The 27,300-nt window shown below is 36.8% G+C and overlaps 1 protein-coding gene across 2 annotated transcripts in view; it reads right to left on the reverse strand.

The window, feature by feature from the left end:
- Window positions 1-27,261, reverse strand: part of G3BP2 (G3BP stress granule assembly factor 2) — a 33,074-nt gene extending 5,813 nt beyond the window's left edge. Inside the window, exons 1-8 of one of the 2 annotated variants that reach the window (XM_041760192.1) lie at window positions 27,064-27,261; window positions 12,312-12,430; window positions 8,887-8,968; window positions 7,930-8,103; window positions 6,793-6,883; window positions 5,848-5,950; window positions 5,155-5,335; window positions 4,079-4,177 (exon numbers count right to left, since the gene is read on the reverse strand). In XM_041760192.1, coding sequence (XP_041616126.1) covers window positions 4,079-4,177; window positions 5,155-5,335; window positions 5,848-5,950; window positions 6,793-6,883; window positions 7,930-8,103; window positions 8,887-8,968; window positions 12,312-12,406 — 825 coding nt within the window. In that variant the 5' untranslated portion in view covers window positions 12,407-12,430; window positions 27,064-27,261. The remainder of the gene's footprint in view (window positions 1-4,078; window positions 4,178-5,154; window positions 5,336-5,847; window positions 5,951-6,792; window positions 6,884-7,929; window positions 8,104-8,886; window positions 8,969-12,311; window positions 12,431-27,063) is intronic. The other variant, XM_041760193.1, reaches the window with a different exon arrangement.
- Between the last annotated feature and the right edge of the window lie 39 nt (window positions 27,262-27,300).

Genomic DNA, 27,300 nt, shown 5'->3' on the forward strand with positions numbered 1-27,300 from the left:
TTAGACAAAATTACAACATATACTTCCTAATTATCTATCTGCCCTTCAAATAGAGGTGCTTAGAGCCAATAACTTCTAAACCCCGTACCATAAATCTTAAAAATCAGTGGACAGTTCAAAATGTAAAATTTAGCTTACTCTAGCAACTAAAAAATACCTTTAAATTAAAATTAAATAATTAAGACAGAAACATGTATAAAACACCTCAGAATCAAGGAGTCCTTTAGCTCCCTATTGTTCTTCCTCACGGGAAAAGTAGGCAATTATTTAAGGACTGATTCCAACAACTTTAACTGCACCTTGGGCCGGCAGCAGGCAGGGAGTAATAGGACATTTTAAGATGATTTCCAAAACTTTCTGCTCAGGCTGAATTACACACATATAATTGACTATTTTAAGACAAAATCTGCATCTGCTATTACCTTTTCCTTATTAATACAGTAACATTTTCAATATTCCCATACTCTTTGGCCATCTATTGCCCAAATATTTATGGTCCAAGGAAGAGACAAAAATACATGCACTTTCAAAAAATGCTGAAAACACTCAGCAGGATATGAAGAAAATGTCCTCAGTCAGAACACTAGTGATTTCAGCCCTGTTTTTATGACTGATTATCTCTGAGGACATCAGTCCAGCCAGTGTCTCAAGCTCTTCCATCATTTATATATCTGGAATACCATTACTTACAAGGACAAATTTTGATATAAAGAGTTATGTTTCTTTCAAAAATGACAATTTGCTGTAAATGATCTCACCCACTGTAATCAGAAGGCATATTAATTCCTAACCTAGCAGTTTTTACCAGATGTCTACCTCTTTCCAAGTTGTTTTTTTCCACAAAGATTTCCCATTTCCCTCAACATCAAGTTGCTCTCCATGTTCTAGAACTTAGCTAGTTAAAAAAAAAAAAAAAAAAAAAAAAAACTTAGCCAGTTAAAAAATTATTTTTTTAACTCTCACCAGTTTTCTCAATTATATATTTAGTCCTTATAAAGACTATATCTTATTCATTTCTACACCACCACCAAACAAAGCACAGTGATGTTAGGCACAGATTTTTGTTAACTTTTGGTTCATTTAAAGTTATTTTTTCTTTTTTTAAAGATTTTATTTATTTATTCATGAGAGACAGAGAGAGGCAGAGACACAAGTCAAGGGAGAAGCAGGCTCCCTACAAGGTGCCTGATGTGGGAGTCGATCCCAGATCCCAGAATCATGCTCTGGGCCAAAGGCAGATATCCAACCACTGAGCCACCTAGGCATCCCGGTTCATTTAAAATTAAATTACATTTTTAGTTCATTAATACGTAGGCAAATGTTCTATGCCTGACAAGGGATCCTATGTTATAACCCCGAGACCACTGCTATCTGTATTTGAACGCTATAGGATAATTTGACCTGAAATGTGATGCCTGAAAAAGGCAGTTATTTACAAACTTCACTAAAGGGGCCTAAAAGCACCAACTTACTTCAGTATGAACATAAAACAGAATTAAAAAACAGATGCACCCTAACAAAACTTGATGAAGTTAGTGTTTAAGAAATTAATAAAAATAGCAAATGTACCTTTTAATCTAAAAATTTCAGAAAAACCTCAGGCTCACTGAATCCAAATATTATCAAATAACTTAAGAGGTGTCCTCACTGACCTAATTTAAACTTTTTTTCAAAACTGATTACCAAAACAAAAATAACTCCAAGTAGCAATATAGAAAAGTTCATTATCCTTTAAGCATTTAAAATTAAAAATGAACTTAAATAATTTCCAATGTCTTTTAAATAATTCATAGTGAGATTTAGCAACCTTTCAGAAGATACTGGATGATGCCGATACAAAAAAAAAAAAAGAGAGAGAGACCAAAGACCTAACAATATTCAATAACTGATTAATTGGTCAACCTAGCCAGCTGTGCATCTGCAATTCTTCAGACTCAATTTCATGATTAAAACTATATATTCCAACAAGATAAAATGGCTAACATACCACATACTACACTTTAGGGCCTTAAAAATTAATTCCATGCAACCAGAAAGTGTTCAGGTGACAAATTCCACAAAAGAAAGTCAAACAGAATATAAAATAAAAATGGAACCATCAAATCAAACCAATAACAGCAGATAAAACCACAACCAATAAATCCTTCAACTGAACATGAACTACATATATTAGTCAATTTCCAGACAAAACTTTTTCAACCAAGAAATTAACTTACCTACTTCTAAATTAATTCCTATGAAATACCTTAAAATTAAGTTTAATTCTCCTTTTATTAAACTATGCCAAAAGTGTTAATGAAATGGTATAGCCCACCAAATAATAAAAATGAGGCATTTATTAAATCAAGTGGAATAATCATGAATCCATTCAAAATACAGCCTAAAAAGATCAGAAAGTTTTTAAAATTTTATTTATTTAGGTGATCTCTACACCCAACGTGGCACTTGAACTCACAACCCCAAGATCAAGAATTGGATGCTTTACCAACTGAGCCAGCGAGGAGCCCAAGAAAGTTCTTTTATAGTTTCAACTGTACACGTTTATATATCTTTAATAAGGGGATGGGTTGGAAAATACAATCTAGTCTCCTACAATTAAAAAAATAAGTTACTTCAAAATTTAAAAAAATGTTTCCCCTGGGCAAAAGAAAGGCTCTAATATAATTTAGATGTCTTAAATACAATACTTTTCTTCTCTGATGTAAATGGAGATAGATTCCCCTCCAAAGGACTAAAGAAACCTCTAGATTTACATGAGTCACAAAGGGACTCTGGTGTCTAACTGCATAAATTCAAAGCCCAGTCCTATGTTATTTATACACAGCTGTCTGACCTTAGGTTGAGGCCTCAATTTACTCATCTGTGAAACAGGAACAGTAACCACACTCACAGGGTGACTGTGAGGATGAGATGAGAATGAATATAAAGTGCTTTGTATAATGCCTGGCACATACTAAAGGCATAATAAGCATTAGCTATTTTAACTAGCAGTAAGTTTAAAATAAATGTAGCCAACAATCAAAAGATGAAGTAATAATCCAAAGGATTCCAAATGCAAATCTCATAAGAAATCAAGCGTTTCAAAAGAAAATTCAGAAGTCACTCATGAGGTTTTCAGATGAGCTGACAAGCACAACCAATACTTAACAAATTAATTTTCTTCACTAAGACAAAATTCTGGTTTGTGATTTGACATTATTCAACATTTCCTGAATATGTTAACTGAAAAAAGGTTATCTTGAGGCCACGTATTCTATTATGTAGCTATGAGTACCAACGCCATAAAAACTGTCTAGTGATTACTACTTTTTTGAAACCTCAATGTTTCACTGTTAAGAGCATGTAAGAGGCATACACAAATAATTGTATGCGTATAAGCATTTTATTTTTTTGCGTATAAGCATTTTAAATATAAATTTTCTAGTAGAATAAAGTCTGACTCAAAATGTAGGAAAAAAAAAAAAGAACTGAATACCTTTTAACTGTACTATAAATTTAATTAGAATTTAGTTAATTCTAAACTACACCTAGTAAACACATCAGGTAGCCAGTGTGTTATTTTCAATGTTTTTGGAAGCTCTGAAATGGGTAAGATGACAAACAGATGAAAAGCAGAATACTGGAATGATCAGTTAAGTGAACACTACAGTCATAAGTTGGTACAGGCTTCAATTAAACAGAGTGAACCACTTACAGACTGAGAGCTTAGGCAGTTTTTTAAAGTTCTCTATTTTTTTAAAAACAGTGATTGCCATACTACTTTGTGCCTTTCCAAATTTCTTCCCTAGAATATTTTTGCTAAATAAATTTTAGAACTTTAAAAGGAACATATTTTTTTTGTTATTTTAAGAAGCCTTTTAAATGACTCTATCAGTAAAACCAACTTAATGTGTATTTCACACCCAAACCCAAAATGATGATAGAGATTTGGCATTTAAAGTGGGTGCACTGACATTTAATACAATTTTTTTGTATATTTAATCCATAATTTGATTGACTCATTTAAAGAAGTATAAAAAAAGATAAGCAATTGGCAATGTAACAAGGATACAATCCAATGTGTTCACAGATTGGTTACCTGTGAGACTGGTGCTTTAACATGGGGTGGAATTCCAGAGGAAGAAACAGTACCACTAGGAGGCAGGTTTTTACTGGTCACTGAAGCCCAGGAGAAAGCCTGCAGGAAATGCAACAAACCTAGACTACTAATCATGGAAAACCACCAACATTCCTATAGGGAAACTTCCAAATATATATTTTCTTTTCATTTCTAAACTATTGTTCTATATTGGAGGACTCCTCAAAGGAAAGGCACACACACACATGCCAGTCTATGTGCCAGCTTTCAAAATCTCATTTTTCAAGATTATTTGTTTTGTCTGAACTACTATATAAATCCACAAGCAAGTTCCTATATACTCTAAGGAGATGATCAATGGCAAACAAAACCACTAACTACACATGCTAGAAAAATAAGAACCTAATAGAACCAATTTCTTTCCCCTTTTGGGGGAAGGTAAGGTGTGTGATGGTGTTGAGGGGAAGGATAGGAAAGAAGAGTACTCACTGGAACTTTAACAGACATTCACAAATTAAACAAGGAATCTCCTCTCACTACCCATATATATTTTAAACTACTTTACAGAAAGATAAAGATGTTTTAGGTAGGCTTAAATGATACACTATGGGTGTCACGTATCTTTCCAAGACAGTTTAATAGGTGTAGTAAGGAAATTGCTCCCATTTTAACCAGAAATAACATGTATCTCTTCTTTTAATAGCCCAACTCGTTTAAGTTGGGCAACTTCATGACTCCAGTTGCATCCGTGCATAGAGGACTTATACAGAATGGAAGAGCAACTCTCAGCTTTATACATGGACTCAAATAATTTCATGTAAGAGACTAAATAAACACTGCATACAGACAAGGATCAATCATAAGTTTCACTCTCAGGGGTATTTTGGGGGGTTGCGGGGCATGAATACAAAGAAATTCCCTCAGGATTACAAAAACCCCACAGCTCCCATAAACATTAAAAAGCACAGTTTACTATATTAAACCATTTAACATAAGAGAACAAAGGTCATGCTTCATCAATGGCACCAAATGTGAAAGTGTGCTGTTATAGGCCTAAAGACTTCCTTTGATCTAACCTTTGGTGGTTCCTGTGGCAGAGAAACAGGTTCTGCAGGAGGAGGAGAAGTAGACTTCTCCTCTAACTCTTCTAAGTTCTTCTCCTCTACTTGTGGCTTTAGTTCTTCAGTCTTTGTTTCAGAGTCTGGCTCAGGTTCAGGTTCATGAGAGGATTCTTCCAAAGGCTCCTCTATGCCATTCCTAAAATAAAATATTTTGTTCATTTTTCAGTATGAGTGAAATGGTCAGTTGTAATAAAACAATGTAATATTTCTCTAATCTAATGGCCATAACTGGTAATAAGCTGTTTTGAAGCAGAAGTCCAATAAGAAGGCAGAAGGGAATAATAGTCTTAAGCAGCATTTCTTTAACCCTGCCATTTTAAAATGGGATTGTTAAATTACTAAAAATATTTACTTGAATACTAACTATAAATAAACCTCGTATTTATAAAAATGAAATGCTCTGCGTATTCCTAACTATTCTTATCAGTAAGTAAACACTGTTTTGGGCAAAACCATATTCAATTTGTTATGTAAATAAAACAACTCTTTCCAAAATTTCTTACATATATATATATATATTAAGTACTCAAATACTGGTCTGATACCTTTATCAAAAATTTACTTCTAATAGTAATTCCAGTAACAAAAACCACCTTGCAACTACATTATAGTTTAGACCAAATCTGGCCTTGCAAACACTATTCTTACGCCACGGGGTGAGCTTCATAGTAACCACTATCAGCATTTTCTTGCACAGGTTCTGGAGATGGTTGCCTTTCTTCTTGTTCCTCTTCTACCTCATCTTCTGATTCTGACAATACATAACACACATTTCTTTTTCAAGAGGCTCAACAATTTCATATGCATACTTTTAATGTTTAAGTGGTAAGTTTTAAAAATTGACCTATTTCTCACTAAGGTGTTCAAATGCAGCATTCTCTGTTCTCTTAACAATTAAAGAGCAAGCAAGATGAAGTTTGGTATTTACTCCATTTTTATTATTTTTTTATGTAGGTTCTACACCCAACGTGGAGCCCAACACAGAGTCAAACTCATGATCCTGAGATCATGACCTGAGCCAAGATCAAGAGTCGACACTTAACTGACTGAGCCACCCAGGTGTCCCTATTTTTAAAAAAATATCTAGTAATTAGAAAAGGGCAGGAAATAAATGATATTAAACCATAACTCAGTTTCCTATGTCCTATCTATTCAATAGTATAATAAAACCAAATATATATATATAGTAAATAATTATGATATAGCCAAAAAATTGACAGTTAAGAAAGATATATTAAGTGGAAAAAAGCAAGCTTTGAACCACCACAATTCCATTTTTACAAAAATATATATTGCTAAAGATATGACTCAACAAAATTCTTGATTATATATAGAGGATAAGAATGAAATTTGGTTTACTTTCTATGTCTGATTTTTATATAATTTCATACAATGAACACATTTCTTTTTAACAAAAGGGAGAAAAGTGGGCTTGACTCAGTTACAATAGCACTAAATTTATTGAAGTTTCATACTTTTTTTTTAAAGTTTCATACTTAAAATAAATAAATAAATAAATAAATAAATAAATAAAGTTTCATACTTTTCATGCCCTTAAAGAGTACCAATAGAAGCCGCCTATCTTAACCTCACCTTCATCAAGTTCTGGTTCAGAATCACCAAACACTTCATCTTCATAACGAAACATATCATTATGAACATAAAACTTATTTGGAACAGATCCCTACAGGAAAATGAAATCCAAATATTCCATTAAGTACACACAAACATGACAATGAATAAAAAGAACAAATTACATGGCACATGCAAAATCTATTTTTTTTTTAATTTTGTTTATTCGTGAGAGAGAGAGAGAGAGAGAGAGGCAGGCAGAGGGAAACCAGGCTCAGCACTGAGCAGAGAGCCCAATTGGGGCTCAATCCTAGGACTCTAGGATCAGGATCTAAGCCAAAGGCAGACGCTTAATAACTAAGCTACCCAGGTACCCGCAATATCTATTTTAACACTATAAAATATAATGTAGACTACATATAATTTTCTAGAATAGAACATGCTATATTAATATAAAGTATACTGTAGACCATTCAAATACTGGAACTCAAGAAATGGCTACTCAACAGAGAACCAAGACTGATTAACAAATGATACTTTGCCATTTTAACAGAAATTACTAAATAAGATTTTATATTATTCCTGTAATCTTAGTCATCTATTGTTATTTGTTATCAATAGACTTTTACTTCTAAGTAGGCAAAGTGAAAAGAAATTAAAAAGATAGGCAAAGTGTATACACACACACAAAGCTCAAATAAATTACAGTTGACCCTTGAACAACACAAGTTTGAACTGCATGACTCCACTTACACATGATTTTTTTCTGAGAGTTACTGTAAATGTATTTTTTATGTAATATTTTTCTTTCTCTAGCCTACTTTATTGTAAGAATACAATATAGAATTATAGAATACATATAAACTATATAATATGTATTAAATGACTATTTATACAATCAGTATGGTTTCTGGTCAATGATAGGCAATCAGTAGAGTTAAATTTTTGAAAAGCCAGAAGTTGTATGTAGATTTTCAACTGCACAGGAGGCTAGTGCTCCTAATCCCTGCGTTGCTCAAGGGTCAAATGTTTATCAATAGGTCCAATATCAATTTCTCAAATTTAGCTACATGCATAACCTGAAGAAACTCTGGACACTTCAAGAAACGAATAACCAAAAAATCATACAAATGAAAATCAAGTGAAATGAAAACTTACTTCAGGAGCCAGCACAAAGGTTTGCATAAACTTCCTCTCTGGCTGTCCACTATTAGATAGCAAACCCATGACCTGGACAACTACTCCATCACTCAAGGTTGCATGAGCATCCACATGACGAATTTTAGTATGACATTCACTGAAGTTCAGAGATAATACTTTGTGGTGTATATCCTTTAATAGGAAAAAAAGGAAGGAGGAAATACAAACTGTTATGATACTTCATTACTTATTACTATAGACTTTGATTACCTCACAACTCTAAAATTTAACTATGTAATCTTTCTACCTCACTTGAATTTTTTCCCACCATAATACCTTATTGCCAGGTTGATATTCTAAACCAACATTTTCAACATGTTACAGTTCGACATAAGAGATCACTACGGCTACCCCATATTAAGCAATAATAAGGGCTTTGTATAGCTTTCTCCCGCTATTCTGTATTAAGTTTTTAATCATTCACACAACTGTGTTGACTACTCTTTGACCTCACAGCTGATTTTACTTTATTGGGTTTGCTGGTGCCATTTCTCCTACTTTTAATTTCCTCTTGTATGGTAAAGACAAATTCTATAATTCACCATCTAGCTAAAGTCCCACATCCTCTATAATGTCATAAGGCACTTATGCTTCTGTGCATTCTTGTAACATATGGTTTAGCCTACATCTGTATAAATTTACTACACTGTCCTCAATTGTTTCCTGTATAAAATACATCAAAGATAATATCCCATCTTCTTCTTTGTATCCAACCCAGTTTAACACCTTGTTTCAAACACAATGGATACATTATAAGGACCGAAAGCTCATTTAACAATTATTGTAACATAAATTCTAGTTACAAGCAATGATCACATTCAGGAAGAAATCCATGAGCACAAAAAGGCTATTTTCAATTATCTTAACACACAAAAAAGGGAAAAAATCTAAAATGTATAGGAAATTGATACTTACATTTTGGCCATAAACAGCCTCCTGGGGCTTTCCACTAGCATCTACTCCACCATGAACATAGGAAGAATTCCTGCCATAAAACCTATAAAGCCAATAACTGATTAACATTCAATATCAAGAGAAGCCTAAGAAACAGTAAAGTTCTGGTACAAAAAGACCTAGTTTGCATGTGTGGCTCTGTCACTCAATAGTTATATAATATTGATAAAGTTACTTATGGTCCTTAAATTCCATTTCCTTGGTTATCAAACAAAACAGTTACTGCATAGGGTTATTCTAAGAATTAAATGAGTAATGAGAGAATTCTTAATGTGCCTGGCACACTGAAAATACTCAATCACTTGCAATTCTCTTCTGATTCCTATCACACCTACTTTTTGAAGTGGAAGAATGAGATTCAAAATACATTCTAAATACTGATGCTGTAGTAATTGATCAGTTTTTCTCTTTAGATAGAGTTACTTAGATTTGTTCGGGAACCAGATGCTCTTTAACTTTTTACTCAAAATTCTAAGTGATTACTAATTCCAAAAACTTAAAGCAGTTTATTTAGATTTACAGTAATTGAAATAATTGAGACCAAATAAAATCTACATTATTTCAGTATTTAATATCTCATTAATATTTTACACTGCTCTTAAGTACATGATTCTCTGGCATTATCTAAAACAATTAGGGACGTCTGGGTGGCTCAGGAAGTTGAGCATCTGCCTTTAGCTCAGGGCATGATCCCTGGGTCCCAGGATCAAGTTCCACATTGGGCTCCCTGCAAAGAGCCTACTTCTCTCTCTGCCTGTGTCTCTGCCTCTCTCTCTAATGAATAAATAAATAAAAATTTTTAAAAATAATAATAACAGGGCAGCTCAGGTGGCTCAGTGGTTTAGCGCTGCCTTCGGTCCAGGGCGTGACCCTGGAGACCCGGGATCGAGTCCCACATCGGGCTCCCTGCATGGAGCCTGCTTCTTTCTCTGTCTGTGTCTCTGCCCCTCTCTCTCTCTCTCTCTGTGTTCTCTATGAATAAATAAATAAAATTAAAAAAAAATAATAATAATAAATTAAGGGCAGCCCCAGTGGCCCAGAGGTCCAGTGCTGTCTTTAGCCCAGGTTGGGATCCTAGGGACCTGGGATCGAGTCCCACGCTGGGCTCCCTGCATGGAGCCTGCTTCTCCCTCTGCCTCTCTCTCTAGGTCTCTCATGAATAAATAAATAAATAATCGTAAAAAAATAAATAAATAAATAAATAAATAAATAAATAAATAAATAAAACAATAGAACTATCTTTTTTTTTTTTTAAGAACTCCTATCTTTCTAATTAGGATTATCTTTTTTTTTTTTTTAAGAACTCCTATCTTTCTAATTAGGATTATCAAACATGCAAAGTTAATTTTTTCATAAAGAGAACTCAGCTCCTATTGTGAACGAAACATAAAAGACTTCCTCTATGCCAACCAATGTTCTCAGAGCATTATATGTATTAATTTATTTACCCCTCCCCTAATAACACCATGAAATAAGCACTATTATGTAAATGAGCAAACTGAGCTTCAGAGGAGATTAAATTAATTTACCAAGTGCAGTAGCTAAGACACGAACCCAGACAGTCTGGCTACAGAGTCCATGTTTTTAACTACTACCTGTGTTTTTTAAGTTTACACTATTTTCTCGCATGTACCACTGGCAAACATGTAAACTTCTATTATTTTTCTGGAGGACAATTTGGCTGTTAAGTGTAAAAAAAAAAAAAAAGCCTTAGAAATGATTATATCTTTAACAATTCTACTTCTGGGAACTTAAGAAACGTCCACAAAGATGTATGTGTAAGGATTCTGATCATAGTTTGTTAACAAGTGAAAAATTACAGACTAATTTTCATTAATAGGTAGATTGCTTACATAAGCTAAGTATAAAACAGAAGTTTATGGGGGAGACTGGGCAGCTCAGTTGATTAAGATTAAGCATCTGCCTTTGGCTCAGGTCATGATCCCAGGGTCCCTGAGATCAAACTTAGCATCAGCATCATTATCAGGCTCCTTGCTCATTGGGGATTTCTGCTTTTTCCTCACCCTCTGCCCCTCCTCTCTGCTTGTTCTTTCCCTCTCTCAAATGAATTAATCTTAAAAAAAAAAAGTTTATGAAGTTATTTTGAAATAATGGTGGAGAGCCTGTCACTACAAAAACAGAACAAAACCTCCCTGTTTAAAAAACAAACCATGCTAATACATATATTATATAAAGACTAAATTTCAGATAAGGAAAGGCCCTATTCCATTCTCCCCTCCCCAAACTCCTTTATATACACTGTCAACAAGACTATCTTTTATTTCTATAATTCAAAAAATGTATAGTTATTCACTTTTGGAATTTTTCTTGAGGAGGGGGATTTGTTACAGGAAAACACCTTATGGAATTAATATAAGACACTGCAAAATCTAACTTTAGAATGCCCAGAATACTTATAAAGAGGACCTAACTAAAAGAACCTAAGTCCTTTTAACAGCTCTTCCCATATGAAGTGGCAATGATTTATCCCTTAACTCATGTGGCTGGTGTGTTCAACAACAAATGCTTGTGAAATCTAATTCTTAAAAAGTCTCACGTGTCTTCCACCTGCTAAAATACACAGGAAGAACAAAAATTATAAATACTACTCATAGTATCAATTTGATCTCAACTTCTGGAAAAAATAAGCTTACATATGTCCAACTACTGCCAAAATAGTATACAAGGCTCCTACTGCTGTTTTACCAATGAATACTATTTTACAGATCAATCAGAAGAAAATTTTGCAATTACTTAAATGACTATTTTTAATACTGCTATAAGGAACTTAAAAAAAGACAACTTATGACTGTGATTTCAAATTGCAGACTAGAAGCCATTAGTTGTCAAGCCCAAGGTTTATTTAAATGAAATACAAAATACTGAAGGATATAATTCTGTACGTGTACACAGACCAGAATGTGTTATATTAACAGGATATAATATGAAGCATTTTTCCTACCATGGATTTCTTTCTTTTTTTTTTTTTTTTTTAAAGTAGGCTCCACACCCAGCATGGAGCTCCAAACAGGGCTTGAACTCATGACCCTGAGATCAAGAGCCAGACACTTAACTGACTGGGCTACCAGTCACTCATTGATTTCATTTTCTTTTTATTCATGTAGCATGACTGAAATTTTATTTTATTTTTTTTAATAATAAATTTATTTTTTATTGGTGTTCAATGATTTCATTTTTTAAAAAACTTGGGGAAAAATGGTTTTAGCCATTAGACAGTTAAAATATTGGTTATGAAAAAATAAAAATAAAAAATATTGGTTATGGTTTGCAAAGAAACAATCAGAACATGAATAGGAAAGACAAAATATATGTTTTCAAGAAAACAAAACTAAATAAAAATACAAAATAACCCATTTAGAACTTACCTGTGTAAATATTCTGGAGCTTTATTCAGCAAAGTATAATATTGCCTCACAAACTCCCGCCCTACAAGCAGCGGACTGGGCTTCTCCATAACCATTTCTTTGCTGCACAATGTCAAATGCTAAGGGAGCAAACACAAGAATGATAAACCCCCAGGAAGTAAATTTTCTTAGCCATACAAACAGGAATAAAAAAAGCAAAGTAATACAATAAAAGGAAATTTACAACAAAATAATAAATTCCCAACAACTATTGGTAACTTCCAACATCTGCAGTGTCTCTTTGTCTCTATTCCTCAAGAGAGGTGTTGGGGGTAGGTGAAGAGCAGCAGTTCTTTTTCTTATTCCCAAGAAAGTACAGTGCTGCCTCACAATATGAACACCATAACCAAGTCTCTTCTATTCACAGTACCTTTTTCCTTTGGAGACTATAATCAATGTCCTTGGATTCTAATGGCTTATTTTTGGAACTTAGGTAGAGGGTACAAGTCAGGACACCTAGCGACTACACTTATTATTGGAAACTACTAACTTGTATCTTTTTTGTAATTCTCCTTAAAATTATTTCACGGTTTTCAAAATGATAAAAATTACCATTAAAAATCAGCAATAGCTTGAGTACTCAGAGAATAGTATTTTTTACACTTGGTATATGTCCAATATTTCTTTCCATTAACTAAATAAGCATCTAACTACATTGCCAGGTGCTCTTTAATAAAGGGGACAGCCTGGTGAACAAGATTAAGACTTTAGCTCTCAAGAAGTTTATAACCAGTCATGGATTATAAACAAGTACATACAAAAGAGATCAGGTTAGGTGCTATGATAAAGTACTGCTAAGCCAAAATCTCAAAGGTAAGGTCAAGAAAAACAAAGGCAGGGGGAGGGAGGGTCTATGCTGACAGGGAGGAGGCTTAAAAAAATACAAAATACACAAACACAAGCATTTAAAGTAAATGGCTTAAATATGGTTATAGCCCCTAGAACAGTCAAAATTGTAACATTAGGAAATGGAACGGGGGGGGGGAAGAAAGTTAAATATTACTTGTTTATATATATTCATAATCAAGTATCCTTTCCTATTACACTTAAAAGTACTAAAAAAAAAAAAATCCACAGTATCTATATGTATTTACTGGGCAAATTGGGATACACTTTTAAAATTCCTGCTTAACAAATAAATCTCAATGTAGGTGTGTGTGTCTCTCTCTCTCTTTTTAAAGAGGGAAGGCAGAGGGGGACAGGAAGAAAGAAAACTAAACAGGCTTCATGCCCAGCCCAGAGCACAACATAGGGCTTGATCTCACAACCCTGAGATCATGACCTGAGCCAAAATCAAGAGTGGGATGCTTAACTAACTGAGTCACCCAGGTGCCCCTAGGTTTCCTTTAAACAAAAACGTTTACACCCAAATAGAACCTGCAATAATCATTACAATTGTAATGATGTTTTTAAATAAAAATCATTTGGGGCATGTGGGTGGCTCAGTCAAGTTAAGTGCTTGACTTCAGCTCAGGTCATGATTTCAGGGTCCTGGAATGGACTCCCAAATTGGGCTCTGCACTCAGCAGAGAGTCTGTCCCCATCCCCACTCATGCTCTTTCTCTCTGAACCATGGCAGAGCCTTCAGGTAAAACTGTGGCTCTATACAATCCCACTAACTCCCAATTCAACTTTTACATAATTCTCTATTAGGTTTTCTCTCCTTTTATAACTCCTGAAACAGTATACAAAACCCACAAATCTGTTTAAAGTTTTAAATAATGCCTCAATGCTTTCAAAAATGGTTAATTCAGTGCTTCCAGTGGCAGGGTCTAGGGATGAGGCAGTGGCAAGAAGCCCTTGAAGTAGTTCAAGGAGATGGAAGAGAAAGATAAGGCTTTTCAGAAGAAATAAAGAAGCTAGAGGAGCTAAGGTGAAAACTATGAGGGTCTCCTGGCCACAGGTGGAATAGAGAAATCTGGCAAAAAGTAAGCAGTTCCTTGTGTCTCCATCAGGAGATGTGACCCTAACCTTTCATTCCTGTTTAAAACACCTAGATTCTCTGCCATAACATGTTGCTACCTATAGCTAGAATGAAGCAGGTCTACTAGGGTCTGCTGTACACTTAAGAATGAACTTTGACGGGATCCCTGGGTGGCGCAGCGGTTTGGCGCCTGCCTTTGGCCCGGGGCGCGATCCTGGAGACCCGGGATCGAATCCCACGTCGGGCTCCCGGGGCATGGAGCCTGCTTCTCCCTCTGCCTGTGTCTCTGCCTCTCTCTCTCTCTCTCACTGTGTGCCTATCATAAATAAATAAAAATTAAAAAAAAAAAAAAAAAGAATGAACTTTGAAAAAGGAAAAAACAAAGCAAGGTTTTTGAGGTCAGAGTAAACCCAGCCTAGAATCCTGCCGGTCTGCTCTTCAATCTTTGTTATACATTGAATTCTGTACCATCCACAAACAACTCTTTAAAAAAAAAAAAAAGAAAAATTAATTCACAAAGCAGAATCACAGTGTCATTTCAGGTGCCATCAGTTTCCCCCCAAACCTAAAAAATTCCAATAAGGATTAAATCCTAATGCATAAAAGAATTCATTTGCTACATTTAAAGTAACAAAGCTAATCAACATAGATTTTTATTTTGAATGATGGGAAAGTGTAAAGAATAGTAGACTTATCTAATCTAGTATTATTTTATAAAATAATGAAAATGTGAAAATTAATACATACTTTAATGCTGTAACTGATGCTAAAATACTACTAAGACATGGGAAGATACTAACTTACCCTCTAAGTGAAACAGCTATGTAACAAAATAGTTCTGTTCAAATGGTGAATAATAGAAATGCTATTAGGGACCGTTTATAGATTTGTAGAGTCCAATGTTTTTCTTTTTTCTCCTCCGTATCTCCAGATTTTCTACAATGACACTTTGTCATTCATCCCAAATTTTCCATCACATTTACAAAGGATATATTTACCTACTATTTTTTGTCACATACATATAACCAAAGTAAAAGAAAAAAAGAAAAAAAAAAAGGTACTGAATACCTGTATCAATATCAAAGAAAGGTCAAAATAACTGAAGAGTAATTTTACCAGGTTGAGAGGCTTTCAAATGCCCACCATCTATAATATATACAACCACCAAAGCATGACAGTCATATCATCAATACAGAGAGACAAGGGAGACACACAGTGAAGGCAACTTTCATGAGATTATTTTATTCAATAAATTATTTATTCAAAGGAATTAACTTGAAAAGTGAACCTCAAATGGTGAATGAGGTAAGGCAATGCTAATCTGGTAAAAACCTAAACAAAGAGCTATACAGAGGCTAGGCAGAGTCTACTTTAAGGTTCAGAGAGGCTTCCACAGGGAATAATAAATGAAATGAAGAAGTTACTCAGAGAATGGTGCTTCAATTTATACTGACTTAAATATAACTTACAAAGCAGTTACTTCTTCACTATAATTCTGGCTTAAAGTGAGTCAGAATTTAGTAGGCTAGGGGCACCTGGGCAGCTCATTTGGTTAAGTGTCTGTCTTCAGCTCAGGTCATGATCCCAACAATTCCTGGGATCCGAGCCTGGTGTCCGGCTCCTAGCTCAGTGGGGAGTCTGCTTCTCCCTCTCCTTCTAGCTCTCTCCCCTGCTCTCATACTCTCTCTCCATCCGAAATGAATACATTTTTTTTAAAATCATAAAAAAAAAATTTAGTGAGCTAAAATATAATTGGTGGAAATAAACCGTATCAACCAGAAAATAAAGGTTTTAGAGACAAAAACAAAACCAAAAAAAATCCTCACTGATTTATCTGTTAATGGCACACTAATTTATTTGTTCTACACAAACTACCATCTTGCCCATCTTCCCATTTTCTCCCCTAGAGTAGGAAAATTTACAGTGCAATACATAAGGTATGCATCAAAGAAGCATTAGGGATAAATTATAGACAAACCAGCAACAGGTATTTTGGGTACTTATAGGAAATTAAGACCTGGAAAACTGAGTAATATGATATTTGTGTTTATAATTCATGCACAGCCAATGTACACAAGATTCTGGTCAAGAGGTGGGCTCCTAGATGTCTTGGGCTCAGGGCCCATGACCCTAGGGTCCTGGGTTCAAGCCCCATATGTTTCAGGCTCCCGCTTCCTCTGTCCCTATCCCTGCTTGTGCGCTCTGTCAAATAAATAAATAAAATCTTAAAAAAAAATAAAGAATCTGGCCAAGAGGAAAAACAAGAGACAAACTACACATTCAGAATAAATGTGATTACCAGAACAATTGTGCTCTTTTTATTATTCACAGTAAAGTACCCAACTCTTAGGTAAGAAATTTCTAGGATTTGGGTTCTTCCATTTCCTAATTCCTTTAAAAAATTTTTTTTTAATTTATTTGAGAGAGAGAGAAAGCGTGAACAGAAGGAGGGGCAAAGGGAGAAAAAGGCTCCCACTGCATAGGGAGCTGGATGCAGGGCTTGATCCTAGGACCCTGGGATCATGACCTGAGCAGAAGGCAGATACTTAAACCAACTGAGCCACCCAGGTACCCCCCAATTCTTTTTAAAAACCCTCTGAAACATGAGACTGAGAAAAAAAAATTTAACTATTTAAGGCCATGAAAAAGTTATGATCTTCCCAGGCACTTTTTTAAAAAGTTATCAGAAGGGTAGACCTAAACTGGGTGGCTCAGCGGTTTAGTGCCGCCTTCAGCCCACAGTGTGATCCTGGAGACCCGGGAACCAGTCCCACATCAGGCTCCCTGCATGGAGCCTGCTTCTCTCTGTCTCTTGTGAATAAATAAAATCTAAAAAAAAAAAAAAAAAAAAAAAAAAGTTATCAGAAAAACCCTCTGAAACATGAGACTGAGAAAAAAAATTTTTAACTATTTAAGGCCATGAAAAAGTTATGATCTTTTTGGATCTTAATTTCCTCATTTGCAAACTGAGATGTGATCTGTGATCAAACCTACAAGACTATATACATACAATTCAACAAAGACAGCCAAGCTTAAAGGATACTATGTACAAAAAGAATCTTCTTCAGCTGGTTGTTAGCCTCTAGCACCTTCAAAGACAAGAGCAATTATAATCTAACATCTCTTTAGATAAAGTAAAATTACATGAATTAAACCCTACTTTTCCCATGAACACCTGAAACTGTGGAGATTTGTCAAACTGGTATGCACAACTGTAAAATTTAGTTTTCTTTCAATTAAAAACAATTGGTCTTTTTTATTAATCCAGATACCCACATGATTAATCTGGTTTCCCCATTTAATGACTTCAGAGATCATCATTCATTCTACTTTCCACCTTTATCCCCACATAGAATTCCCATGTATCTTTATCAACATCCTTTTATTCATTCTTGTTTCTGAAAATGCTTCCTCTCCATTTGACTAATTCCTGAAGCGTACCGTCTTCAGCTTTCATGGGAAATCATTTACCACTATCTTTTCTGAATCTCCTAAATACCACTGAGAGGGAAGTGGAGAGAAAGAAAAGTAAGTCACATTGGGCTTCGTCTTTACAATATACTTCGATTTCTTCAACTTCAAGATAACTTAAAACTCAGTTATCAACCAAAGGAATTTTTGGTTTCTTCCTTGACTAAAACTTAAATACTTAGGTTTTTTTTTGTTTACTTTTGGGTTAAAAGTAAGTTTGGTGAATCACTAACTAGTATAATGGAGCTGCCCACAAAGCAATCTCAGGCTACCACATAGATGTAATGTTGAAAATGAGCTGACAATTCCACTTTGAATAAGTTAAATAATGGTTGAGCATTAATAAACGCAAATTACAAAAAGGTAGATTTAGGTTCAACATAATGCAAGAATATCCAGATTAGAGCTACTTCATAGCCACGCAGCCACTGTAGGTATTTATTCCAGAGATCTACCTAACAATTTAGCAGAATTATAGTAAAATAGTCTATGTCTAGCAATGTTAGATTAGGTTGTTCCAACACTAGGAGTCTAAGTCTATTAAACAAGAACTAGACCTTTGATCCCTACTCATTCCATACCTTCCTTATCTGTAATGACTGAAATCCTATGCATTTATATGGGACCAGATTATACCCCTGAAAATCTTCCCTGATTCTTCTATAGATTACTACTGTCTTTCCTCTGAATTCCCACAGACTTTGTCTTTATCATGGCACTTTACTAATCATATTGTTCCCTAAATTTATAAATCATATTGTTCTTCTTCATCTCTTCTCCCCTCTCAAATATAATCTGAGCTCTCCCCTAAATATAATTCTCTGGAAAGTAACAATTCTTAAAAATCCAGTGACCTCCTCAGTCTTCCACTTGTATTAGCACTATTGATAACCTCCTCCTAATGCTTCTATATTTCTAAGATAATGCAAGTTTCCTTCTCATCAAAATGAAGATGTTCTGTCTTCTAAGCTGGCAATTTCAGAGAGTCTAATGGCTTTAGCTCTCCTATCTACCATTTTAAATGTATATCTAATCTCTACCATGAACACAATTTTACACTTTAACCCTCGTGCTCTCATAGGATACCAATATATGCATCCATCCAATGTTTCCCTTATTTCTGTTAATGGTGTCACCACCTTATGGCTAGAATGCTCAGTCCTAAGTGACTTTCCTTATTTAAGCTTCAAACTAAAATCCTGACAACTCTAAAGTCTCTTGGAATTGGTCTCATTCTTTTCACTCCCACTGAATTTACTCTCTACATCTTCCTCAAATATTCCAAGCTTCTTTATCATGTGCAGTATATAATACAATAAAATGCAAACACCTGCATTTAATTTGAATAAGGCACTCCACAGAAATCCAGTCTGACATTCATGGTCTTGACCAACTTTGCAAATTTACCACACCTCTATAACAAATTCTGTGTTCAAAGAACACTATATGCCACTCCCTGTCATTCCCTGAATCTGTGGTTTTCATTCATTAGGCCACTGTCTGATCTCATTCAACATAAGATGGGTGAATAGGTGGGAAAACACAAATTCTTCCAACAGTTAATGAATGTCTACTATATATGTAGCAGGAACTATGCAAGGAAAAACAATGGTGAACACAAAGGACTTGATCTGCTGCTCTAAAGAAATTTAAAGTCCAGTAGGAGACAAAATTCCTAAACACAATCATGTGATAAATGCTACAGCCCTATCACAAAGAATATACTATTTGAGAACTGGAACAGGCATAAAAATTGGACATGCAGAAAGTAAGGAAGTTGAGTATATCTCAAGCCAAAGCCAAAAGAAAAATCTTTAGGGGAGACCATCTCCTTAAAAATACCTCATGCCACCAAATCCTTCCCCTTTTCACTCTTCAAAAACCTCCTCAAGATCTCATTCCAATTTTACCTCTGGCTTTGCTAGCGAGGGTCCATCAGGCAAGATTAACCATTTCTTTCTCAGAGTATCATAGATCTCTTCTTCAGTTCTTATTAATGCACTTAATCCCAATAATATATGTACATGTGCACAGGCACATCCCTCTCCTATTTGGAAGACTCCTCTATGCTAATGCTATGCATAAGCCTGGCAGCGTTATGCTTCCAGGAGATGCTCAAAAGACATTCTTTGCAGCATCCACCATTGCTGTACACATACTAGGATTAAAAACTCTGTTGAAGGAGGGGATCCCTGGGTGGCTCACCGGTCTGGTACCTGCCTTTGGCCCAGGACGTGAACCTGGGGTCCCAGGATCGAGTCCCACGTCGGGCTCCCTGTAGGGAGCCTGCTTCTCCCTTTGCCTGTGTCTCTGCCTCTCTCTCTCTCTCTCTGTGTCTTTCATGAATAAATAAATAAATAAAATCTTTAAAACAAAACAAAAAAACCCCCAAAACTTAAAGGTAATTTTAGAACTTTGAGAAATTTTAGAAATCCTCTGCCCCCCAAAATTAGCACAAGAGACTCATACAATACACTCAATTTCTTTTCAAAGGTAGCAAAGTAATCTTATCTTTTCAACAAAATGATTTGGGGGCCACCTGACATCCACACATTAAAAACAAAAGGAAGTCTAATACTTGGCACCCACATATAAAAATTACGTTGAAATGGACCACAGATGGGATTCCTTAGTGGCTCAGGGCATGATCCCGGGACCCAGGGATCCAGTTCCACCACTGGTCTCCCTGTAGGGAGCCTGCTTCTTCCTCTGCCTGTGTCTCTACACCTCCCTCTCTCCATCTCTCATGAATAAATAAAATCTTTAAAGAAAGAAAACAAACAAACCAGACATAAATGTAAAACCTAAAACTCTAGGCTTCTAGAAGAAAACTTTTATAATCTTAAGATTTTAGTTAAGACACACACACTCACACCCTGCCAACTGGACCTCCATCGAAATATAGAGCCTTTCATAAAGTCATTTAGAAAGTGAAAAGGCAAGCCACAATCTGAAAAATACACATGATAAAGGACTTGCATCCAAGAAAAAAACCTCATAACTTAAAGCAAAAAAAAAAAGTACTACTGAAAGCTAAAGTAGTTAGTAATAACAGGATTCTACTGATACGACATTCTGTAAAATGCAAAAATATAGATTAACCAGATCAGAGGCTAAAAGTAGAAAGGACTATAAAGAAACAGGAAAGAACTTCTGTGGTGATACAACTATCTTAGAGCTTGATCGTGGTGATAGTTTCATGCCTGTATGTCTATCTAAAATCATTAAACTGCAAATGAAGAGTGGCTTGTACTGTGGTAAATTATTCCTCAAAATTTAAATTTAGCAATACAATCACATTTCATCATGCCAATAATTTCATGAACATTTATGAAGAATCCCTTATTGCAATGTAAGGGAACCACGGTACCCTGAAGGTGAGAATATCTAATTCAAAAAAGGCAATTTATTCAAAGTTGACACCTCATCTATAAAGGAAAATTATTGGTAATATACAGTATTGTTGAGGATATGGGGAAAATGGGCTCTTCCACAGTGTTGGTGAAAACAAATTGGTACAATCTTTTGTAGATATAATTTTGTGGTTTTAAGCAAATTAATTAAAAATGAACACACACACAAAAAAAATGAACACACATAACCACACACACACACACACACACAAACACATATAACCAGTAATTCCACTTCTAAGATACATTACAAAGAAATACACAAATTGTACAAAGATCTATAAAGGTTGTTCATTGCCACAAAAATAAAGCAGTCTAAATGTCCATTGACAGTAAAATGGAAAGCTATAAAAAATGAAATCATGCACACATTTAAAATAGGGGAAAGCAGGACGCCTGGGTGGCTCAGCGGTTTGAGCATCTGTCTGCCTTCGGCAGAGGGCGTAATCCTGGAGTCCCAGGATTGAGTCCCACATCCGGCTCCCTGCATGGAGGCTGCTTCTCCCTCTACCTGTGTCTCTGCCTCTCTCTCTCAAACTGGGTCTCTCATGAATAAATAAAAAAAAAATAAAATCTTAAAAAATAGGGGAAAATAAGTTATAAATGTGGACAAGAAATACTGTCAACAAAAGTAATAATCAAATTGTAGAATAATTTACAAACCCCATCTGTGGGGGAAAAAACATGATTAAAAAAAAAACACTAATAAGAAGTATGGGTTCTGGGTCTAGAAAAACAAAAACACAAGCTATATACCAATTCTTAATAACGCCAGTATGACATCAAATCCTACTTTAAATTTTTCATTTCGTTTCTGATAACCTTCTAACAGATATATGTTACTGGTTATAAAACATGGCTCTGGGGATGCCTGGCTAGCTCAGTCAGTAGTAGAGCACAACTATTAACCTGAGGGTTGTGAGTTTGAGCCCACAGAGATGTAGAAATTAATAAAAAGAAATAAACTTCAGAAAAAAATGACTCTAGAATAAAGGCCAAAAGTATGAGAATTCATTTATCACTACTAGTAAAACCAAAAGGCAATCTGTGACATTATGCTTACATTACCGACAATTATGGTTAAAGTTTAAGTTAGCTTAAATATTACCAATTAATGGAAGATAGGATTGAGATGGCTGAGATGGGGAAAACAGACTAACACCATGCTGGAATTTAAATTGAGCAGCTACATACACAGAGACAGAGAGAGAGAGAGAGAGAGAGGCAGAATCAGGCAGAGGGAGAAGCAGGCTCCATACAGAATGAATAATAAAGAAATTAAATTTTTAGATCTACTATAGCAAATAGTTCTCAGAGCAGATGACAAAGACAAGATACAACATGGGGCTGTATACCAAAATATAGAAGTATCAAAATGCACAATCAAAAATTCACTCTTTGAGGAGCCAAGAGTGTCCTGACCACCACAATTTATAAAGAGCGATAACCACAGCATCTTTGGGAGCCCTGGGTGCCTGAGCGGTTGAGCATCTGCCTGTGGCTCAGGACGTGATCCTGGAGACCCAGGATCGAGTCCCAGGATCAAGTCCCACATCAGGCTCCTTGCAGGGAACCTGTTTCTCCTTCTGCCTGTGTCTCTGCCCCCACCCCCCCCCCCCCCCCCCCCCCCCCCCGTCTCTCATGAATAAATAAATTAAAAAAAAAAAAAAAGACCTTAAGTTAAAAAAAAAAAAAAAAACAGCATCTTTAGTCAAGTAGTTCGGGGTCAAGAGATGGTCTTGATTGGACTTGCACTTACTCCAAGTTACTGATATCTAATTTCATGTCACATTTTGATGGCCATTTCAATGCTTGGAAAAAATAATCAAGATGAAAACTGCTAAGAAGCTAAGACACTATGTCATTTAAAAAAAAAACACAAAAACAAAACCCACAGGAAACCAAAAGAAAATTACAAAATTTTAACAATCTACACAAATATTTTTTTCAGCACTGTAAAGTTACATGGGCTATATCTTGATTTCTATAAAAATAAGATCTCTAGTAGTAACAGGATGTAGTTCTTTGCCATAAAGAAATTATGTTACCAAAGGCTTTACTAGGACATGGCTTATCTCTACTATTGGAACTCACTCCTTTTCCCCATCGAGAGCCCCTTACTCAAAAAGCCGAGGTCACACTAGTCAGGCCCAGGCCTTTTCTCATTGATCCATGGATTCCCAGTCTCAACACCTAACCGCATATTAAAACTGGAACTTTCTGGTACTCCAGAGGTCTTTACCAATCAAAACAGCAATGCAGCTTTTTTTTTTAAAAGATTAGAGCAGAAACCTTTAATTTGCTGCAGCAGATCATTGAATGAAAGCATCACAAACAAAATCTAAGCACCAGAGGTAGAAACAAATGAAAGGTAGTTGTGGATTAAGCCTTTTCTTTCCTCAGGCCCCAAAGTTGAGACATATTTTGAAGTTCATAAGCTCTTAAAGTGACCAAGCATTACCTATGCCATGAAATTAAAAGCATGTATTTGTATTACGCTTTAAAGTTTAAAAAGTAACATACATGTTCCTTTGTCTCCTTGAAATAGGATATTTAGCTTCATTCAGAGAAAAGGAAACTGATGGTTAGTGAGCCTAAGTAGAAGAGTTTAAAAGGTCTCTCATAATTAAGAGAGAGGATTTGAAATCAGGTCTCCTGTTTCTAGTGTTATTTTCATTACACCTGGTTAAGAACAGCCACTTTAGAAGAACAGCTACAGGTGCAAGATTATAAAAACCTTTTGAAGTCTAACTGCTAGTTTGATACTGTCAGGGAGTGAAAAAGGAGAGGACAGTAACATAATACAAAAAAATCCAAGAGTCAACCCAAATTATCTACAATGATGTACCAAAATAAGGAAAACTACCTAGAAATTAAAAGATATGAATAAACTGAGGATATGAACAGCAGTCAAGAAATGGATTCTATTGCTTCTGAAGCCAGTCCAGAGTTCTGGGAGAAGAATCAATTTGTCTTAGCAACTCTTAAACAAGTGTATACCAATGGAGAGTAATTAAGTCATGTCTGTCGGGACGTCTGGGTGGCTGAAGCGGTTAAGCATCTGCCTTTGGCTCAGGGCATGATCCTGGAGTCCCCGGATCGAGTCCCACATCGGGCTCCCTGCATGGAGCCTGCTTCTCCGTCTGCCTGACTCGGCCTCTCTCTCTGTCTCTGTCTCTGTGTCTCTCATGAATACACAAATAAAATTAAAAAAAAAAAAAGTCATGTCTGTCAATCAAATTCTATTGAATTTAAATTCAGAAGCAACCCTTATGTTCGTACCTATCAAACTCAGACTTGAAAAAGGATTATTGGGCAGCCCGGTAGCTCAGCAGTTTAGCGCCTTCAGCCCAGAGCATGATCATGGAGATTCGGGATCAAATCCCAAGTCAGGCTCCCTGCATGGAGCATGCTTCTCTCTCTGCCTGTGTCTCTGCCTCTCTTTCTCTATGTCTCTCATGAATAAATAAAATCTTAAAAAAAAAAAAAAAGGGATTGTTTCCCACCTCTGTATCAATTCAGCATAAAAGGTGGGAAGTCGTCTTTTTTTTTTTTTTTAAGATTTTATTTATTTATTCATGAGAGACAGAGAAAGAGAGAGAGAGAGGCAGAGACACAGGCAGAGGGAGAAGCAGGCTCCCAGTGGGAAGCCCCATGTGGGACTCCATTCGGATCCTGGGCTCAACTGCTGAGCCACCAAGGTTCCCAAATGTGGGAAATCTTAAAGAAACTTAAGAGAATGAATATTCAATCCTGATATTGGGTAATCAGTAGCAATAATTTCACAGGATAAGAAAACTATTAAGACTCTAAACATACAAGGGTGCCTGAGTGGCTCAGTGGTTGAGTGTCTGCTTTTGGCTCAGGGCTGATCCTGGGATCTGGAATCGAGTCCCTCATCGGGCTCCCTCCATGGAGCCTGCTTCTCCCTCTGCCTATGTCTCTGCCTCTCTCTGTCTCTCATGAATAAATAAATCCTTAAAAAAAATCTAAACATGCAATTAGTATTCACAGATTTTCAACAACTGATATCAAAATGTTCATTTTGATCTCTCCTAAGTAAAATATAGATAATGAGAATTTCCTGCTACCAACAGTGCCAACATTACTGAAACTCAAGAATCAATCGGTCAGCTACTAATGAATACTAAATTAAGCTATCAAATTATCTAAAGACTTTTTCCTTCCCCTTTCTTCTACTTCTAATCCCTAAACTCCCCACAAATACTGATTCACTCTTAAGACTTGTTCACTACTGACTAATATTTCAACCCAAATATTTAAACACTTGAACCATAACGACTCTTAATAATCCAAGTGAAGTTCTTATCCTTCCAATTCCTTGATAGCCTTTCAGAATCCAACCTCTAAGAATTAAATCATAACACAGGAATACACATGACCAATCCCCCAAATTTAAGAAAACAGGAAGGTGATATCACCAAAGAAACTACACATAATCCAGTTCTAAGGAGTTCAAACTAATCATACCGTGTATCTGTTAATAAAGACCAGGAATTTTGTACATCAAAAGGACCACTGGATACTAACAGGGCCAAGTGTTTACTTAGAAACTTTGTTCACATGCCTAAGGCTAAATTAACTGCCAAATATGGAACTAGAGAAGGAATTCTCCTCTTCTTTCCCTCTAACCTATGGGGCTCCCTTACTGCAGCTGATGGTTCACGGATGCAGGTACAGGTAATGCTAACATTTGGAGGGCTAGAACGGTATGTGGAGCTTTGAATCTAAAAACAATATTTTGACCCAAACTGAAATCTTAACTTGCAGGAGAGGTCAGTTTTGCTATCAATCCAGCTTCAGTGCACGAGTTTTGCTGTTGTTGTTTTTAAAGGCAGCAAAGACACCTACCTTGGAAAAAAAAAAATCTGTTAAGTTAGGTATGCCTTGGGGGAAAAACTGATCTATGCGGAAAACTGTAGATGCAAATCTGTATTCGCTCCAAAGCGGCACAGAGCCATCTTTAAAAATCTGCTTTTAAAGATGCAGATAAGATTCGACCAGATTCGACTAACAAAAATCAACACAATCTAGGGAAGCTTATGTTCCTCTCATTGACTATCTTTCCCACTCCCCAGTCAAAAAAAAAAAAAGTGGGGGGGGGGGGAGAGGAAGAAACCCATTTCCCAAAGCACTCAAACATCTTTGCTATCCCTAGGTCCATAAAGGATTGTCTGCCTAAAATAGCGGAGAGAAGGCAGGCGTACGTTTTACACAGCCCGGGTTTCTGAACACTTTAGGCGTAAACCCGATGGGGCTGTCAAAGAACGTGGAACACTGGGTGCTGGGTAAGCGCAGCTGCGGCTGCCTTCAGACCCGGATTCCGTTTCGGCGCACAGAAATGGTGCCCAGAGGCCGCTACTTTCGCATCTGCGTCGCTTCTGCCTCCGCCGACAGAGCCTCTTTTCCCCTCCCCCACGGGCGGGGCGGCGACGGCCTCCCCGCTCCCTCGGAACCGGGAATAAGACACGAAAACGACTCAGAGACGAGGCTGGTGTGCGGCTCCCACCCTAAAACACCCCCTTGGGAAGCCCTGCTCCTCCACGTCCCCGTCCTGGCCTCCAGCAGCGCGCCCCTGGCAGCTGCGGCGTTCCCGTTCCCAGGCCGCCACCTCCTCTCCAACAAACCCGGGCCCCACCTGTGCCCTCCGGAACGTCTGTCCACAGACGCGCGCCGGTCACTCCCCTCCCACGCGGCCTTCCATCCCGCACCTGAGAGAAAAGGCCCGGCTCCTTCCACGCACACACGGCAGCGAAGGCGGCCGACAGAACAATGTCTCTCCCCGCCGCGACACCTCCGACACTAGGGCTCACTCCCAGGACGGTGGCCTCGAGCCGACCCCTTCCGACCACCACCCGACCTCCCTCCCGGCCCCCGTACACACCTCCAACCAACAGCGGCGGCGGGTACGGCGCGCGGGGTCACCAGGAGAGCCGCCGAGGACCGGCTGCAGGGATGCTCCTCGCGCGCTGCCCCTCCCTCCGACAAACCTCAAGCCTCGGAAACCGGAGAGCCGCGAGCTCGTCCCCCTTACAACCACCTCTTCACAGGCGCCAGGCGCTGCAGCGAGCGACCAGGAACACGGACGTCCCGCCCCCTTCGCCGCCGCCCCCTCTTATTG

The sequence above is a fragment of the Vulpes lagopus genome, chromosome 6, assembly GCF_018345385.1.
Source record: "Vulpes lagopus strain Blue_001 chromosome 6, ASM1834538v1, whole genome shotgun sequence".
Lineage (NCBI taxonomy): Eukaryota > Metazoa > Chordata > Mammalia > Carnivora > Canidae > Vulpes > Vulpes lagopus.